General features: G+C 45.6%; 3 protein-coding genes across 3 annotated transcripts in view; 2 read left to right on the top strand and 1 right to left on the bottom strand.

The window, feature by feature from the left end:
* The first annotated feature begins 3,277 nt into the window (after window positions 1–3,277).
* On the top strand, window positions 3,278–7,232 carry LOC131882743 (ATP-dependent RNA helicase DHX8-like). Its single transcript, XM_059229994.1, has one exon. The coding sequence runs from the start codon at window positions 3,439–3,441 to the stop codon at window positions 7,099–7,101; it is 3,663 nt and encodes a 1,220-aa protein (XP_059085977.1). The 5' UTR covers window positions 3,278–3,438; the 3' UTR covers window positions 7,102–7,232.
* On the top strand, window positions 7,209–9,999 carry LOC131882745 (DEAD-box helicase Dbp80-like). The gene is made up of 5 exons (XM_059229996.1): window positions 7,209–7,707; window positions 7,865–8,032; window positions 8,115–8,333; window positions 9,289–9,531; window positions 9,608–9,999. Exons 1-5 carry the CDS (start codon window positions 7,267–7,269, stop codon window positions 9,926–9,928), a joined length of 1,392 nt encoding a protein of 463 aa, XP_059085979.1. The 5' UTR covers window positions 7,209–7,266; the 3' UTR covers window positions 9,929–9,999.
* A 1,107-nt stretch (window positions 10,000–11,106) lies between these two features.
* LOC131882746 (innexin shaking-B-like) overlaps window positions 11,107–18,809 on the bottom strand; it is a 74,963-nt gene continuing 67,260 nt past the window's right edge. Inside the window, exons 3-4 of the mRNA XM_059229997.1 lie at window positions 12,888–13,107; window positions 11,107–12,722 (exon numbers count right to left, since the gene is read on the bottom strand). Of these exons, the coding sequence (XP_059085980.1) occupies window positions 12,208–12,722; window positions 12,888–13,107 (735 nt within the window). The 3' untranslated portion in view covers window positions 11,107–12,207. The remainder of the gene's footprint in view (window positions 12,723–12,887; window positions 13,108–18,809) is intronic.

Raw genomic sequence — 18,809 nt, forward strand, 5'->3', positions numbered from 1 at the left:
TATTAAACTTTGGTCAAAAATATGTCCGAGTCTGACTTCCATTCCTGAAGGCTTGACGGTGCTCTCAAAACACACGTCAAGTCTCAACTGTGCAAGAATTGTCTGTAGCTCTAGGATTGGGACAAAGACTTTGAATAATGTATTGTCCTAGCCTCTCGTTTTCCCCAATACTAGATGTCTCGCCTTCCTGTATTGTTCTCGGCATAGAAACATCATAATAACGAAATATAAAACACATCTTACGATTTGTTCTACTCTCTGTAAGCTTGCTCACCTGGCTGGAGCCTATATGACCAAAGCGCTGTGGTGACCAGATCAGTGTTTTAAGAATAGCTTTTCTGACTTGGTAGGGCCGTTGGTAATCCAGTTGCCGCACACATTTGTTCCTCATCCCATGTTGTTGTGTTTACCTCTCTGCACGTTTTCAGGTTAATATATGTCCTGAAGCTCTATTAACGTTCACTTCAGCGCATTCAAGATGTGGCTGAACAATCGGCTTGTTCAAAGTCAGCATTACGATACTTTCTCGGGAGTTAAACGTTCGATGGATCCAACCACAAGTTTGAAAAGCTTTACCCACCTTCACCTGGATTTGCTCATCGGACTTTCCATTATCATGAGGGTTACACATTAATACTTCACGAACAAAACCTGCTGAATATTGCAATATCTTTACCTTTATCATTAAATCAAAGGTCTTCGAACGGGATCAGCAACCCAATGGTAAATTTGATCAAGGACTATTGACCAGACTATTGGGATATTGACCGTTTCATGACTTAGGATTAGAAGAGAAACTGGCATTAGTACCAAGATTTTGAATTGGAGCAATTGAGATGATGAAAAGGAAACGACGGAATATGGACGCCTCTGGAACACCTGAATTGACATTTTGTCAGTCATTACGGGATTCCTGGATCTTTTTAATTGCCTCCTACCACGCATGAAAGTCCTTAACAAATTGATAACTTTACCTTGAAGCTTTTCTCGTGGAGCCTCTAAAACTCAAAGACCTTGGTAAAGTCGACTGACTTGTGACTCTCTAGTCCCTCAATGACTTCCCCTAAATGCAAAATCAGTCGGGCAACCGTGGAGAAATGTGCTCGAAACCCGGTGACTAGGAAGAATGACTTCGTGGGCTTCAAAAAATTCTACAAGTCTAAACTTCTTGGTCCTCTCGATCTCCTTTGCATTATTTGAAATGGGAGACATAGGAGGTGGCTTGAACTACATGTGCTAATTTCAGAAAAGGTGGAACCTTGCCCTGGTCAAAGATGACACGCATCCAGTACAAGGGAACAGGAGCAAGAACCGCCGAGGATGGTAACAGAAACTTGGATGTCACACCATCAGGGGCAGGATGATGGATTTCCAACTGTTATAACAACCAAGTCAAGTTCTTTTACACGTGGGTTTTCAATGGCGGACAACACAAGTTACTCTTTCTTTTACATACAAGGTGACGGGCATACTTAAAAGAAAAACAACAGACGGAACTTAATAACATTGACAGAGAGTAAGGAAACGGACAAGTGTAATCATATCAAATTCTAACACAGGAGAGCTCGAATGTCTCAAGTCTCTGATGGCCTGTAAAGCATCCTGATATTTGACTACCATATTATCTAACTGGGGAACTTGACTAGCTTCGCCAGTCTCAACAAACTCAGAGCATTGAGCTATTGCTCCTAAACTCTGTGACGTTGAAAACACAATTTCTTTTAAGAATTGATCTCCAAGCATCTTAGAGTTTGCATCACAGAAAAACGCCCTCGTATTCGAACTGATCTTTTCGATCTCTTTACTATCCTTAGTCAACAGATCATTCTCAAAGGAGGCCTTAATCACCTCATGAATCAAATCTAATTTTCGCTGAAGACAACCACAACTACTGGGTTCAAAGTACATTGCAGGTTTTTCTACCAATACATTTGATGAAGTAGCAGGAAAGGTGGTTTATAAAAAAATGGAAAATTTCAAAAAGACAAAAATTCTGCCGTCAAATCCACGAGCATCATTTGAAGCGTGATTGTCTGTGTCAAATTCTTAAAAGATTTTTTAAAGAGCATTTTTCAAAGATCAGGTTAGGATTTGAGCATTAAACATTGCGCAAATATCTGATTTAGGTTTTTTTTAGGCTTTAACCTACTTTGGCCGTCTTTTCCCTTGGTTATCAATATTGAAAACAAATCTAAAACTTTGCACAAAAATGAAGAATAACTGACCGCTTAATAAAAGTTAGAAAATGCTTTTCCAGTGAGAATTTCAAGCACTTTTTAACGCGAAATAACACGAAGAACGAATAAAAAATGATATAGCAATGGCACTGAACTTCACTGGAAGTTTTGTAGGTTTGTTTGTAGATGTAACTGTAAGTTTGAAATTACAATTTCAAGTTATATTGTGTTGGGTTTTGTGCCGGACCAAGTTTTCTTGGGTTGAGCTGTTGGTTGAATTAGGCTGTGTTGGGTTGAGTTGCTCTAGAACCCTTCAAATTATAAGCCTGACTAGAGAACACCTTAGACTGATCCACGGAGATGCATGTATGTACCTCCTTGCATCTATGTTACATACATTGTTGATCCTACGGGCCCCATAAAAATATGTCTCTCGGAACTATAGACCTAAGAATTATAAGAAGTGTATATCTTGCAAATTTTTTCTTTATGGGACCACTTAAATACCTGCATTATGAAAGAAATAAAAGCTTTGTAAAACTTAATTTGAACATGCTTCTACGTTTTCGTTACTTGTTTGAACTAAACATCACACCTTAAAAACAAACCAATTTGACCAAAATCAAACTCTCTGATGAGCTTTGATAAGTTTTTACTTGTAAAATCTCTTTTTGACAGTACTCTTATCTTAAAGCTCTTTTCTGTCAGCTGTTCAACCGTTTAGTGAGCTCTTGACAGTGTCTCTTAGTTTTTCTTAGTGAGCTGCCTTCAATTCTCCATGGACATAGTTTTTGGACCCCTTTTAGAATGGTGAAGTGCATTCAAGGAACTTTTAAGGATAAAAATGAGTCAAGGATATACAAATCCGAATGAGTTAAGCGGGGGCAGAGCATTAGAAATGTTATCCTTAAATCATTTTATTTGCAAATATGCACTTAATGCTTGGAAGTTACTCCCATGTTTCGACGGAGACTTAGTGCTATAAAGAGGCTGGTAATTGCCTAAGTACCATTCCACGCCTCCGAGCAAAAAGTACAACTGATTTCAATTTTCTCTCATTCATTTGCGTTTTCGTATATAGGATTTCAAAGCAACACTGAACGCACATGACGAAAACTCTGAACACAAAGTCAGTTTTCCGACAAGAAGAGGGATTCTTAGGAAGGCCCCTACGTTTGGTGTCCCACGTCCCCCTCCCTCCCATTCAAGGTTCAAGTGAACCCTTGGTGCCGTGGATTTGGATTAGCCACTATCGAGAAAGATGACGTCCGTGTCGTCGGAGTTGGACCAGTTGGAGCACTTGTCGCTCGTGTCCAAGATCTGCACTGAGTTGGACAATCACTACTCGCTGAATGACAAGGACCTGGCCGAGTTCATTATCCATCTGGCGCGCGAAAACCCCAAGAGCGTCGACTTCAAGCGCGCCTTGAGCGCCTGCGATGCCGACTTCGCCGACTCCTTCATGGACAACCTGCTCCGGATCATTAACCACATGCAGCAAAAGGCCCACCCGCCGGATCCGCAACGCAACCTCGATCAGTGGTCTCAATCCTGGCCTTGTTTGGCCTTGCCCAATCAAACCACGCAGGACCAGCCATCGAAAGGTGATTCAGGCCCCCCGGCCCCGCCAGAGGATGAAATGATGGCCATGCTCGAGGCCATGGCCCCGTCACAACGTCCACCTGAACGGGCCGATTCGCCCACTTCCACGGGCAGGGGTGAGCGGACCCGTCGGGGCCAGGAATCCCGCTCCAAACGCACTAAAGAGCGTCGACGATCCCGGTCCCGCTCCAAGTCTCGCTCGCCGTCCCGGAAACGGGATCGAGACCGAGATCGAGATCGACGTCGTCATCGCCGCACCAGTCGCTCTCGCTCCCGCTCTCGCTCCCGCTCTCGCTCCCGCTCTCGCTCCCGCTCTCGCTCTCGCGAACGATCGTCCCGAAATCGAGACCGGAGTGACCGGAGCCAGACCCGTCGGAAAGCGCTCGAGGCTACCACGTTTCACGAGGCTCCGCAAGTGCAAAAAGTCTATAGTGGACGGGTGCAAAATATCACCAATTTTGGGTGTTTCGTCTCCTTGGAAGGCTTCCGGCAGAAAGTCGAAGGCTTGGTGCACATATCTCAGTTACGGCGGGAAGGCCGCGTGAACGCCGTGGATGAGGTAGTGAGTCGGGGTCAAAGCGTGTGGGTCAAGGTGCTCACCATTACGGGGTCCAAGATGTCCCTCACCATGAAGGAGGTCGATCAGCAGTCGGGCCGTGATCTAGAGCCGGCCCCCACGGCCGACGTGAATGAACGCGAGGCGGACTTTGCGCTTCGCAATCCCGAGCGGCCCTCGGGGGGACGCATGGGCCTGGCCGATGTGTTGGGCCGCCATATGCCGGACGAGGAAGCCGGCTCGAGTCACAAGAAGAAAGTGCGCATGAGTTCGCCTGAGCGATGGGAGATCAAGCAACTGATCGCGGCCAACGTCATCGACAAATCCGAGTTGCCCGAATTTGACGAAGAGACCGGTCTCTTGCCCAAGGTCGATTCGGACGAGGAGGATGTGGAAATCGAGATGGTCGAAGACGAGGCGCCCTTCCTCAAAGGCCACGGGCGTATGGTCAATGACTTGAGTCCGGTGCGGATCGTCAAGAACCCCGATGGCTCGCTGGCCCAAGCTGCCATGATGCAGGGGGCTCTTTCCAAAGAAAGACGCGAACAGAAAATGGCCGAGCGGCAAGCCGCCGAGAGTGAGACGCAAACGGGGTCCAATTCTAAAGACTGGCAGGATCCCATGGCGGTCAAGCTCAATCAGAACACGTCGGCCTTTAGCATGGAGTCCGATTATAAGATGGGGGGACCGGGTGGAGATTTGCCGGAATGGAAGAAACACATCATTAGTGGCGCCAAAGGCTCCTTCGGCAAGAAGACCAGTATGACTATCATGGAACAACGGAAATCGCTCCCTATATACAAACTAAAAGACGAACTCATCAAGGCCATCAACGAGAACCAAATCCTCATTGTAGTGGGCGAGACCGGGTCTGGGAAGACCACGCAACTTACACAGTACATTGCCGAAGCGGGATTTGCCGCCCGAGGCAAAATTGGTTGCACCCAGCCGCGGCGTGTGGCTGCCATGTCCGTGGCTAAGCGAGTCGCCGAAGAATTTGGATGTCTTCTCGGTCAAGAAGTGGGCTACACGATTCGTTTCGAAGATTGCACCACCAACGAGACCATGATCAAGTACATGACGGACGGCATGTTGCTACGAGAGGCTCTCATCGACCCCGAAATGAAGAACTACTCCTGTATTATGCTGGACGAGGCTCACGAGCGAACCATCTCGACCGACGTACTCTTCGGTCTATTGAAAGCGTCCGTCAAATCTCGACCCGAACTGAAGCTCATCGTGACATCAGCTACTTTGGATGCGGTCAAGTTCTCGGAGTATTTCTTTGAGGCGCCCATTTTTACCATTCCTGGTCGAACATTCCCCGTCGAGATTCTGTACACGCGTGAACCCGAGACCGATTATCTGGACGCCTCACTTATCACCATTATGCAAATCCATTTGAACGAACCGCAAGGGGACGTTTTGCTGTTTCTCACGGGTCAAGAGGAGATCGACACTGCGTGTGAGGTTCTGTTCGAGCGGATGAAATCCCTTGGGCCTGAGGTGCCCGAACTGATCATCTTACCCGTTTATGCTGCTTTGCCAAGCGAGATGCAGTCCAGAATTTTTGATCCCGCTCCACCCGGGGCTCGGAAAGTCATCATCGCTACGAATATCGCGGAGACATCCCTGACAATTGATGGGATTTACTACGTAGTTGATCCCGGTTTTGTCAAGCAAAAAGTATACAACTCAAAAACGGGCATGGACGCCCTGGTGGTTACGCCCATTTCCCAAGCTCAAGCCAAACAACGCGCTGGTCGAGCCGGAAGAACAGGTCCTGGAAAAACCTATCGATTGTACACGGAGAGAGCCTATCGCGACGAAATGCTGGCCACTCCGGTGCCCGAAATCCAGCGAACTAATCTGGCGGCCACGGTATTACAACTGAAGGCCATGGGTATCAACGATTTGCTCCACTTTGACTTCATGGACGCTCCTCCGGTAGAAGCCATGATCCACGCCCTCGAACTGCTCCACACGCTCAGTGCTTTGGATGACGAGGGTCTCCTGACACGTTTAGGTCGCCGTATGGCCGAGTTTCCTCTGGAGCCCAATCTGTCGAAAATGTTGATTATGTCGGTGACCTTACATTGCTCGGACGAGATCCTCACCATTGTATCGATGCTCTGCGTAGATAACGTGTTCTACCGCCCCAAAGAAAAGCAAGCAGTGGCCGATCAGAAGAAGGCCAAGTTCAATCAAGCTGAAGGCGACCATCTCACTCTCTTGGCTGTGTACAACTCGTGGAAGAACAATAAATTCTCCAGTGCTTGGTGTTACGAGAACTTTATCCAGATGCGCAACCTCAAGAGGGCTCAAGACGTCAGGAAGCAGCTCCTGGGCATTATGGATCGCCATAAGCTGGATGTGGTGTCGTGCGCCAAGAGCACCGCTCGAGTTCAAAAGGCCATTTGTTCGGGGTTCTTCCGCAATGCGGCCAAGAAGGATCCGCAGGAAGGATATCGAACTTTAGTGGACTCGCAGATCGTGGCCATTCATCCCTCATCGGCTCTGTTTCACCGACAGCCCGAATGGCTCATCTATCACGAAGTGGTTCAGACCACCAAGGAATACATGCGCAATTGTACGGCCATCGACCCAAAATGGCTCGTCGAGTTCGCCCCGGCTTTCTTCAGGTTCTCGGATCCCACGCGACTTTCTAATTTCAAGAAGAATCAACGCATCGAACCCCTTCACAACAAGTACGAGGAAAACAAAGATGCCTGGAGAATTTCTCGAACCCGGAAACGACGCAATTAGTCCTTTTAACGAGAACTATTGGCTTTGGTTATGCCTTGAAATACACTCTGGTTCCAGATATCAAAACTGCGCCTTTCAAATCCCCAACCCTTGTATTAATAGAATGTCTCTCATTTCCAATGTGTTTCAGATCTCTCTTCCCAACCACCACAAAAGATAGTCATTATGTCCGGTACGAAAGACGTAGATTGGGCTGGAGCGGCTGATGCCCAAGAAAAATCCCTGATCAAGCAAGTTGGGGGTCTAGAAGTGGAAGACAAAACGGATGAGGCAGCCTCTGCGGCCGAGCAATCGCTTTTTCAAAAGATTATTCGAAAAGGGCTGATCGAGTCTACCCATGATCTCGAGATACAACGTAAAGATCCCAAATCGCCCTTGTTCTCGGTGAAGTCGTTCGAGGCCCTCAATTTGAAGCCGCAATTGCTCAAAGGGGTTTACGCCATGGGATTCAATGCACCCAGTAAGATTCAAGAATCTGCCCTTCCTACGCTCCTAGCAGATCCGCCTCAAAACATGATAGCCCAATCACAATCGGGGACCGGAAAGACGGCTGCTTTCGTTTTGGCAATGCTGAGTCGTGTAGACCAATCCAAGAATTATCCACAGGTGAATTAGCGATCTTAGCTACTTACACTACTAAATTTCAGTTGGTGGCAAACTCTGCAATATACAATTGAAAGATTGAAAATGAATCGCTTGTAACGAGTCACTTTGCCTCACGTCTCCGCTGAAAAAAACCCGCTCTCTATAACTATTCTTAAAGGTTCTTTGCCTCTCGCCCACCTATGAACTGGCCCTGCAAACCGGCGAAGTTGCATTGAAAATGTCCCAATTCGCCACGGATTTGTCTCTTCGATATGCTGTCCGAGGCGAGGAAATTGCCCGCGGAAGTAACATTACGGATCACATCATCATTGGGACCCCAGGAAAGGTGAGGCTTGGGGAGGGGGGGNGGGGATGAAAATGGAAGAGTAGGAACAGAACAACCTCAATCATTGTCTGACTGTTTCTAGGTTTTGGACTGGGGATTGAAATTCCGCTTCTTCGACCTAAAGAAAATCAAGGTCTTCGTCTTGGACGAAGCGGATGTTATGATTGCGACTCAAGGCCACCAAGATCAATCCATTCGAATTCAAAAGCAACTCTCTCGAGAGTGTCAAATCCTACTCTTCTCGGCCACTTATGATTCGACAGTCATGGATTTCGCCGAGAATATCGTTCCCAATCCAGTAGTAAGTATAGGTTGCAGATGCTAACAGAAATACTAACTATATACGTCAAATTATGAAACGCCACTATGTCCTTTGTGTCGCTTTCACTATATCATGAAACATCTCAATGCATGTAAAATTGCCCCCATTTATAAAAAGCTCCTTTGGAAACGTCCGATCAGAGTTCACTCTGTTGATCCGATTAGGTGGACTCGTTTGTTTGTACACCGTGACACAGAAATTCGTTCCGGTTGGGTTGTTGATAATATTCACCAGCACAATAGATCTACATAGAATACGTATTATCAAGACATGGAAACGCCTGTCTTCTCAATGCCCTTGGTTATTCTTCTTGGTATGTTCCCCAATAAGTTTTGGAGTTTTTCTGCCTTCAAATTTGCGACTTCTTTTCGAGCTTTCTCTGGAGGTGCTCAGTTTTACTGTAGATGAAGTCGGGGCATTGAAAAAAATGTTACATGAATTTTAACCATACACCAACGAAAGTATTCTGCTTGGGAAAGCTCCTCTTTCCTCTTACATGATAAAAAAACGGCATCAAGCCATCAAAAGTCAGCCAATGTCACTCGACGTGGAGAGGGTTGAAATTTTAGCCAAAACTTGGGGAAAATGGGGAACAATGGAAACTAAATCAAAACAATCCCTTAACGAGCGTTTTAATATAGTCAGAATTGCAGATGCTTCTTGGATGACAAACGTTCAAGACCACCGTACAAGTTTTTAAATTCAAATTGGATAAAGCACTATAATTGCCAGTAAAACAATAGTGCAAATGGCGACCGGAACGAATTCATATGTCAGGCTGTAGGTCGCAATCAATGTCAATATGGGCTGTTTTTATTGGTCTCACTGACCCTGTGCGAAGTTGCCTTTATACCCGAGCAAACACGACAAGAAGTGTGTCAAATTGGTCCGAAATTGAAACCGACCTAACGTTCACTCGACTTCATTTTCTTAGATTATCCAACTCCGGCGCGAAGAAGAGACCGTTTCCAATATTAGTCAGTACTGGGTTCAGTGCGAGACGCCAGAATTAAAATACACGTCCATTGCTAACATTTACGGCGTCATCACGGTTGGACAAGCCATCATCTTCTGTCATACCCGCAAGACTGCCTCATGGTTGGCCGAGAAGCTCACCAAAGACGGCCACACCTGTGCCTTGCTCTCCGGAGAATTGAGCGTTGGAGACAGAATTGGGGTATGAATGCACAAGTTTGTCCAGCTGGCAAGTTCTGTTCAGACGAGTTAAAGCATCTCTGTTTTTAATGCCTTAGGTTCTAGACCGTTTCCGAGATGGCAAAGAGAAGATCCTCATCACCACCAATGTTCTATCTCGTGGAATTGACGTGGAGCAAGTGACCATCGTTATCAATTATGACCTGCCCGTAGATCATACCAACGGTAAAGCCGATTGTGAAACCTACCTTCACCGAATCGGACGAACGGGTCGTTTTGGAAAACGAGGCTTGGCCATCAATCTTGTGGATGGCGAGAAGTCTATGGAAGTTCTCCACGATATCGAAAGTCATTTTGGCAAGCCCATCGTGAAACTGGACACCGAGGATGTGTCCGAGATTGAAAAGCTACAAAAGTAAATGTCCACGCTATGTTCGTTTTTATTTTGCGGAAAATGCAAAAAAGCAGAATAAATAATATTTTTCAATAACTAATAGAAGTTTCGTTTATTTGTTTCAATGTTAATTCATCATATATTAGCATTTTGGATTTTGGGTTGAATGTCGATAATTGGGTGGAACTGCTTCACTCGATACCGACAAGAGAGTAAAACGTAAGATGGAAGTGGTGGTTGTTCTCTCGTCCAAGAAGGTTTGGTAGCAATCATCAGCATCAAAGTAATCGAAGGAGTAGTTATTGTAATAATGATAGCAGTAATGATAAGAATGATAATATTTCTAAATTGTCTTCATATTTATATACAACTTTCACAAAAGATGATTCTGGCAGTTCTTATAAACACGTGTGTTTCTTGAAATGATACCCTAATACACCTTGATAGCCAAACAACCATTTTAATATCAAACCGAGAGGGTTTTTTTGAGGCAAAGAAGATCGATAAACAAGAGCAAGACCCTCATCGAGTGGAGAAATTGTGAAGCTCTAATTCTCAGAGTGTCGTTTTTGCTGCTGTTGTTGTTGTTGTTGTTGTCGTCGTCCTAGTAGTAGTTGTTATTCTATTCATCGTGATTGCGTTCTGTTTTCATTGAGATTAAATGGTTCATTTGGGAGGCTCGAATGTCCTCAGCACCATCATAATTCAGACTTGCTATTATTAGAATACGTACTAATTGCATAAAGGACTACTACACAGTAGAGCATTTGGGGGATAGTTTTGGAAACCCATTATTACTATGCTTTGGAAGGAAAGTCTCCCAAACCCGGGATGGAACGAACCATTCATTCATTGTCGTCCTTCGGTTTGCTCCGCTGGTTGGGGGTGGTGTTCTTTTGCAACATGCTCAGTGCTCAATGCTCATTTTCATACGTACATGGGGGCATGCTTTTTGTCGACTATCTGTTGTTTGTTATCTGTTGGTTACTTTCCTCTGAATTGGTTGCGAGTGGCGACAACAGTTAGTGATGGGTCAATATTAGTGATTGTTCGCGAGGAGCCAACGAATTTTCAAGGAGAAGTTTCTATTGAACACAATTGTCGGTCGGCAGATCTGCAGGGGAAGAAAGGGGCCGATAGAGGAGCCAAAGTGAGACAGTAAAGAAACGGAGAAATCCCCCGTATGTTGTTGCTTGTTTTTGCTGCTGCTGCTGTTGATGTTGTGGCGTTGTTTGGGGAAATGTCAGTTGAGATGGTTTCATCGAATTATTGATAGGGTTTACAATTTGGGTCATCCATGAGCATTCTAGCCAGGAAAGGAAAGGCCGTCGTTTGTAGCCTTTGGAAAGTGGAAAAGGAGCCAATTCTGTTTTCTGTTTTGGTGTCTGACTTGCCAGCCCAATCAGTCATAATCCTACGCGGTATCACAAGTTCTCGGAAGTCGGAAGGGTTGGCTCATTTTACTATTGGAAATCATATGGGCGCGTGGGGATCTCGTCAAAATGCCCTTACTCTTTTGGATATGTAGCAAGTTGTTGCAGCTGTTGTTGTTGTTGTTGTTGTTGTTGTTGTTGTTGTTGTTCCAGTTCTGTTCCAGATCAAATCTATGGGAGGACATTGGAAATCAGAAAATGAAACACCTCGTATGAATATTAGTAATACTTATTGAGTGGGTTGGTTGTCTTTGAGTGAGTTCCCAGACTTGTTGGGTAGAGGGGGTTTTGCTCTTCGGAATTAAGCTTTAGGGAGTTTGGGAAGATCAAGGAAGAGAAGAGGAAAGAAAGAGCTTAGAAAATACTTTGGCATCTTGGAAAATGGTTCTCGATAATATCAGATGGAACGACGGACATGCGCTCCGAAAAAGAGCGCTTCTACGTATATACCCATAGCATCCAACAACAACAACCGTCCAATCTGCTACTGGCTGCCCCACTGGTTGGTTGGCTCGGAGAATGAACTAGTACTATTGAACAGAAAGAAGGGGTTTGAATCTTTTTTTTTTTCTTTTTGGTGAGACCGAAGCAGCGAGGCATTTTTCTTTGGGATTGGCGCCTCGCTTTTTTTCGCTGCTTCTCGTTCTTCTTTCTTGTTCTTATCGTGGAACTCAGGGGAACATAAACATGTCGGATGCAGAGCTAACAGACTTGCGAACTAAGGCGGCGGCGGCGTGCGTGCGTGCTTGGGCAAGGGGGCGTGTACGTAGATGTGTGGGTGGGTGAATTCGTGTTAATCGTAGTCCTTGACGGTATGGCCGTTGGCAAAGCCATTTCGTGTGCGGCCTCCGTGGGCATCCCCGTTCGAAAGTCATGTCTCGCCAATGTCCCGGCTACGGTAGCCCAACTTCTTAGCCAGCTCGTGGATCACGTCCTTGAAGATGACGGAGTCGATGTTCTGACCCATGAGGTAGATCAGGAACCAGTCGCCCACGTAGGATTTGCCGATGACCATGTCGATGCATTCTCGCTTCACACGCCGGTAGCGCATCCGGAGCACGAGCGCTCGAATGTAGGGACTGAAGATGATGGCGGCCCGATAGACAAGGACCAGGAAGGTGAGGAAGCCTATGATAAGGAGCCAAAACCAGATAAAGATGTAGATCTTCTCGTTGACAATGTTGAGCGGTAAGATACAGAGGGCGTCGTGCTTCTCGATGTTGCCCGACGTTCCGAACTTGTGGAAGGTGCACTTGGTCATGCGCGGGAACACGTAGATCATAGGATCGATCCGATCCTCTTGGTCACGATCCGCGAACGACATCACCTCAATACCGTACGTGAAAAATGTGCCGTCGAAAAAGCGATCAAGCAGAACCATTTGCCCTGAGCATGAAAAGAGAGGAAGAGAAAGAGAAAGAGGGATGAGAACCATCTTGCTGGGCCATGATTGGGCCTTCGAATTTGTATTGATGTGTGCTATGCATGGACTATGTATGACCACAGGTGTTGAAACCATAATTGGAAGGCGGCTGCGTCTAAATTACTCACCTCCGACATTGATCAGGGAGAGGAATTCACAGAAAAAGTATCGATATGCCCAGAAGTTGTGGTGCTTGAGATTGGAATACATGTAATCTATGAGCAGCTTCTTCTTGAGCTTCTTCTCCACCTCTGAGATGATCCCCAGGTTGAGGTCCATGCGTAGAGCGGACACCTTGCCGGCCTCCCAATTTTTCCACAGCCATCGGGGAACGTAGAACAAAATCGCCTGAAATGGGAGAAATACGTAAAACACACCCTCAGCCAGGCACACTCAATTCATGAATAGTAATGATCATAAATAAACACAAGAATAACGTCAACGGTCGCCATGATGGGCCTCCCACCTCTGATATTTAGCCCTCATTCAAGACACAACCTAGACAGCCATCCCTCGACCGGCAAAAAGACAATGTATGAATCCCATCCAAATTTATCGCGAGTCTAGTAGGAGATCATGTCCATAAAACGAGCCCAATTTGGCCAACTTGACCGCGATAGTCACTCATGTGCGAAACCCATTGAGGATGGATGTAAAAAAGTGTCCTCGGCAAGGCTACGTGAGCCAGCTGGGCCTAGCAAGGCGTGTGGATGTGATTCTTTTTTTACTCCGGCCAAATATCTGTCAGACCAAAGATAGGAGAAAATGAACCAGTCAAGGTCTCCTAAAGAGTGAACCATGTATCAGGCCTCTCGATTGCTATTGCTAAAGCACATTAACGACCATGCCAGGCCATAGAAAAAGGTAGGCCCTAAGAGCCTCGGAAGCGATCAATCAACTTTTATTCAGGGTTAAATCTGTACCAGCGTCTACATACTCGTACATACGTACGTAGTACATGCCCTTGAGTCTGGAAGCCACAGTGCATGGGCATGAGGTAATGCACCCGAGGTACAATATTTCTACTACGATGTCAAACATCAAAGATAACAAGGACCTCGCTACTTTCAACCACTGAACTAGCCCGTTTCTATTGGTTGAGTGAACGTAAGATTACGGAATCGGATTTTCAATGTCTTTTTCGTCCACAATATGAGGTAAGCACAAGTATGGCAGAGGTCTTACTAGTCTAGGAATGAATACTCGACTTCAAGCCTAATAGGCTACTGCAAGTTTGTAGCATGCCACTTCAAGTTTCAAAGAGAGAGTAAAGAACTCCCCCGTTCTTTGGGTAAGAGTTATTTCATCCAAGCAATCCAAGAAACAAGATTACATCGGAAGGAAAGCGGATTTCTCCCAAAAGAAAGGAAGAACGAACCGAACGAGGAGAGGCCAAAGAGATATTTAAGAGAAAAGAGAAGTCGTATGTCAATTTGGCAACACGGAACCAACCCCATCAACTTCATCGCAGTCAGCAGCCAAAACTTCCTCGTACACTCGTGTGATGTCGTGTAGTACTCCATGTTGGTGTTTTGCCACTTCGTGTCTAGTCTGTGTTCCACCATCATTTTGGTTCATCTACCCAAACCATCTCAAGCCCGTTGTAAGAAACGAAGGAAGGGTAACCGAATCCGTGGGCTGCATTCGACATCTTCCAAGTTCCAAAGGGATCCAGGCAACTGCTCTGGTGGGCCTCCGCTGCTCTGCTATCCTTGCGATTACTATGCTCCACCATGGTGGTGTTCTTGATGCCATTGGTCCTCCTAGTATTACTTCTAGTTTTAGTGCCACCTCCTCCACCACGTTCTTGGTCTCTCTCACTTCTCTCTTTTTTCTCTTTTCAGGCCCCAAACAACTCAAATGGTGGACCGGAAAAGGATCCTTGAAACTTTTTTTTCGTGGGGGGGGAAAACGAGACCAAATTGGAGGCAAGCGATTGAAAAAGCAACTTGATTTTGGCACTTGGGATTCCTCTCTCTTTGAATGGAGATCCGCGAACCAAATGGCGAACCAGACGATAGCCGTGTTCCCAAGTGCCTCTTGTATCTCTCGAGTTGACAAAATTGGTAGTGCAATGAATCGAAATTAATTCGATTGAATCGATTCAAGTCACGAGAACACAATTTGAGCCATCAAAGGAACAATCACAGAGAAGGAGGAGCGGGAGGAACGGGAGGAATCTGGACCATCTCCGTACTACGTCTACTACGTCGAAGGGGAGTGAACTCAATCACCAACATGTGCTCCTTTCAAAGGGCCTCTGGGCGATTTTCTTCCTCTACCCTTGAGACTCTGTTGTGTTCGTTTTGACTGACCTTGAGCTTCACGCATCGATTGGACCATCAACCTGCGTTTTCTCAAGTTCTGAACTCCACTTTCGCCTCCTGAATGATTCCAGGCATTCATTATTGGAAATGTAATCTCAAAGCATCAATATGGACAGATTTGGGTGTGGGTGTGTATGTGTGTGTGTGGGAGGGGGGGGGGGGGGCGGCGGCAATGAAACTGCTCCTCGTCCGTGTCCGGGAACAAAGACATGAATAAATCAAGAACACAGCTTAATTCAGGATCTTAAGGGTCCTCGTTTGTCAGTCCTAGCATGAGATGAGTCCGTCTAGGGTTTACGTACCCACACCAGCCATTCATTCGCGGGTGATATTCCTCGTGGAGCGTGGAAGGGTGCTGTCTGGGATTGGGATGGCAATTTCAAAGCTACTTTCTCCGACCAACAGCATTGCTGGAGGACAAATCGATCTATGAGCTGAGAACGTCGGATCGAGGATCAGAGTTCCCGGTGCCAAAAGAATGGGCAACGAGAGGAGGGACCCCCATTGATGCCACACTTGCCTCTCTTTGGAATCAGATCGAATGATTTATTTCCCAACACCCACGAAGAAAAGGTGATATTTGTATGAAAAATTGAATTGTCACTTTGCCATGTCAGGCAGAGGGGAGAGGGAAATGCCCCCAAAACTTGAAGGGTTTGTTCCCACTGGAACGTAGCAAGTGGCTTTCGTTCTTCTCTCTATTTTGAAACTTTCTTAAGACTCCTCTCGAAAAGTGGAAGCCGATTGTATACAATTTAATTTCGTGCAATTGAATATAGAGCCTTAAACGACTGAAGTCTCCTTCTTCGAAGTGGCATTAGAGACTGTCGCAAAGATCTGCATCCAATTCCATGGGATCGCAACGCGTACATTTCAAGAGATAGCAAAGCCAGTAAAGGGAATGGAAATGCGAGTGGCGCTCACTCCCACTGTCAAACGCTTTTAAACGATAAATGTACGGACTACATGAAAGGGTTACTTAAAAGAGGCCGCCGATCTCTTCTGGGTGAGGCAAACGAAAGTGACACGTGAGTTTCTCTCGATCACTTAAGAATTTAAAGTGGAACAAATTAGGTATGCCCACCGAGTCAGACGACTTTCTTACACTGTACAGGTCAGATCGTCTTAGGATGCCTCCTTTTCAGAGGTGGAACACCTCTCGTAGTTACTTTTTTTTTCACGGCTTTGGCTAAGATTTGTCGTCTCTAGCAAGCATCTTGATTTCGAGTTTGTTCCTAAAAATTTCAGTGGTTGCAGCACAGCCTGTCATTGGTATTCATTTGACCCGCCCTTTGTGTGGGAATTATACTCTCAATTTGCTCATATGAAGTTGCCAGAATTGACCGTACAATGAGTCCATATATATACTATATATCTATGAAATCCGATATGATAAAATATTGATTTCATCTTGCCAAATGCATGCACTTCTTCCTGAGAAACCGATCATGTCCCTAACGAAATCTGAGTTTTGGAACATGCTTAGCGGAACAGAGATTGGCTGGAAGTACTTCATTAAAGCGACATGAGAAAATGCCATGTTTCTTAGGTGTCCATTGTTTTTGGTACATCCAGGAAAGCTTTGAGTAGAATTTAGTTTTCAACACTGAACTTAGGGTTGACAGACTTTCCTTGAAATGGTTCTCACTCATTGTTGGCAAATCTGGTGAGCAAAAAATACGAGAATCAATTTCAGTCGGTGTGGAGAAACGCCACGGACCTCTTGGAACTCCCCAGAGGCAGAGAACATAGAGCTTGGAACATTTGTGACCTCCATCTCGACTCAGTCAGTCAGTCAGTCAGTTCAAGCGGCAATTCCCATGTTGAATGGACGAGACCGACCACCAAAAACATCAGACAAAGAACCTCCAGCTCTCTTTGAACCCGAGCAAAAAAAGCCTTACGACCTTGTGGCTCTTTGCCGTCTTAGGATCCCCAAATCTGGAATTCCTCCGCCGTCAGAGGTACCATAAAATAGTTATGAGATGTCGTCTCATCTGGTTGTTGGCTACATTGTCTTGACCTTATGGACTGGAATTCCGACCGACTGCAAACAAAAGAAAGTGGGACCATTTCTTTCCGCCAGTCGAACTCATTTCCATGGCTTGCGGCTTACTCGGTTGCTTGATTCGTTTTTTGGAGTCCATGCGAGTTCCCCTTTTTGCCACCTTATTCATGGAAACCGCCGATAATTAGCCTCCCATTCAACCTTGCTTCGAGGGCCATTGATCATTGGCTACTGTAATAATGGCTTCAGTTTGAGCAAACCCAATAGCTACTCTTCTCCATCCTCCTCTTCGTTTCCTGCCGTTGCAAATGTTCCAACAAGCCATTCCAAACCGACCCAAAAGAACAGCTCTCCTCGTCCTATTCATCCGCCAGGGCTTTTGGAGTTCCAATCTCATTTCTTTTTTGGCTGATCTGCCAACCAACCATCCAATCTTATAGGAAAAATCCCCGAAAACGGGGAAACGGATTCTCAGATCATCATGGTGAGGCTGTAAAGCAAAAGAGCCCCAGTAGTGATTGTGACTAGGAAATATATGACACTATTCTCAATGGAAGCACTATCGGAGCTTCATGGCTTGATAAATGTGCTCTGGAAAGAGAACTTCCTTCGGAATGCAAAGTCCTCCAAAAAGCAACATTGTCAACATGAAACAACCCAGATGCACTCAAAACTTGGTCACTTTTTATGTTTCTGCGCGTGATCAGCAGGTGTACGTAGACGAAGTCAGACAAGATGTGCTTTTTCCCCCCAGAGTGGCAATGGAGCGACTAATTTTCAGTGAGGTTAACTTCATGGAAATTGTACGACGCATACACAAATCATGCTGTTTTATTTCTGTTCACGAGAACGGTTCAAAACTCGCCGCCCTCTCTCAAACCGTTTTGAACCCTAACTTCAGCAGCGATTGGAGCCGAATTTTAATGGCCTTTTCTCTTCCCCTACAAGCTTGGAGGAGCCTTCAATATTTTCACCCCACAATCACTTCCATGTCCATTTAAACGTAACCTAAGGTCTCTCTCTCACGCTCACGGTGTTCCAAATCCATTACTTCACGTGCCACACATTATCATAGAGATGGCACAGGGTGAAACTCCATTTCGGCACATTTAGATGAACGGTCTGAACTTTTATCATGGGGAAGAAACCTCATAGATAGAAAATCTCATATACTTTTGTTTCTTGTTGTCACATCATTTTTTGTGTATTGTGACTATGCACTCTTTTATTTCTCATGTAGGATTTTTCTCAATGTCGTGCAACCTTCAGTTAAATAATGTTCTTTTCCCCAGGGTAAAAGAATTTAGCCGATCTATTCGAGCGAATCATCTACCACGCATTGGTCATAGCTTGAGGACACAACGGATTAAAAACATTGATTAACCGTTAATGGCATTTTTTGGTTTTCGCTCGAGTATATCACGATTCTATTATGTCACTTGGAAGTAAATAATGTTTTGTTACGAAATCTGTGTTGCCCAGAAGTCATAATACCGGACAAAATAAGCAATATATTTCGTTTGGGGATCGATCGCATTGGGTCGTTCACAACGTTGGGCGAACGTATAAGCAAAGCTCCACAATAAATCTTGGAGGATTACTACCTTGTTAGAAATTCCAAGCCACGCCAAACACCCCTGAAGCTCTGCCACGGCGATCGAGGATGCCTGGGCTTGTCTTCTGGACTGACTTATGTGCGCAAGTATGTTTGGTGG

Source organism: Tigriopus californicus, chromosome 6 (genome assembly GCF_007210705.1).
Source record: "Tigriopus californicus strain San Diego chromosome 6, Tcal_SD_v2.1, whole genome shotgun sequence".
Lineage (NCBI taxonomy): Eukaryota > Metazoa > Arthropoda > Copepoda > Harpacticoida > Harpacticidae > Tigriopus > Tigriopus californicus.

Bases quoted from the DNA above. Each gene is read 5' to 3' on its own strand.
- LOC131882743 (XM_059229994.1), top strand. From the start codon at position 3,439: ATGACGTCCGTGTCGTCGGAGTTGGACCAGTTGGAGCACTTGTCGCTC.
- LOC131882745 (XM_059229996.1), top strand. From the start codon at position 7,267: ATGTCCGGTACGAAAGACGTAGATTGGGCTGGAGCGGCTGATGCCCAA. The intron at 8,033-8,114 runs GTGAGGCTTGGG...GACTGTTTCTAG, and splicing joins TCATTGGGACCCCAGGAAAG to GTTTTGGACTGGGGATTGAA. The intron at 8,334-9,288 runs GTAAGTATAGGT...TCATTTTCTTAG, and splicing joins ATATCGTTCCCAATCCAGTA to ATTATCCAACTCCGGCGCGA.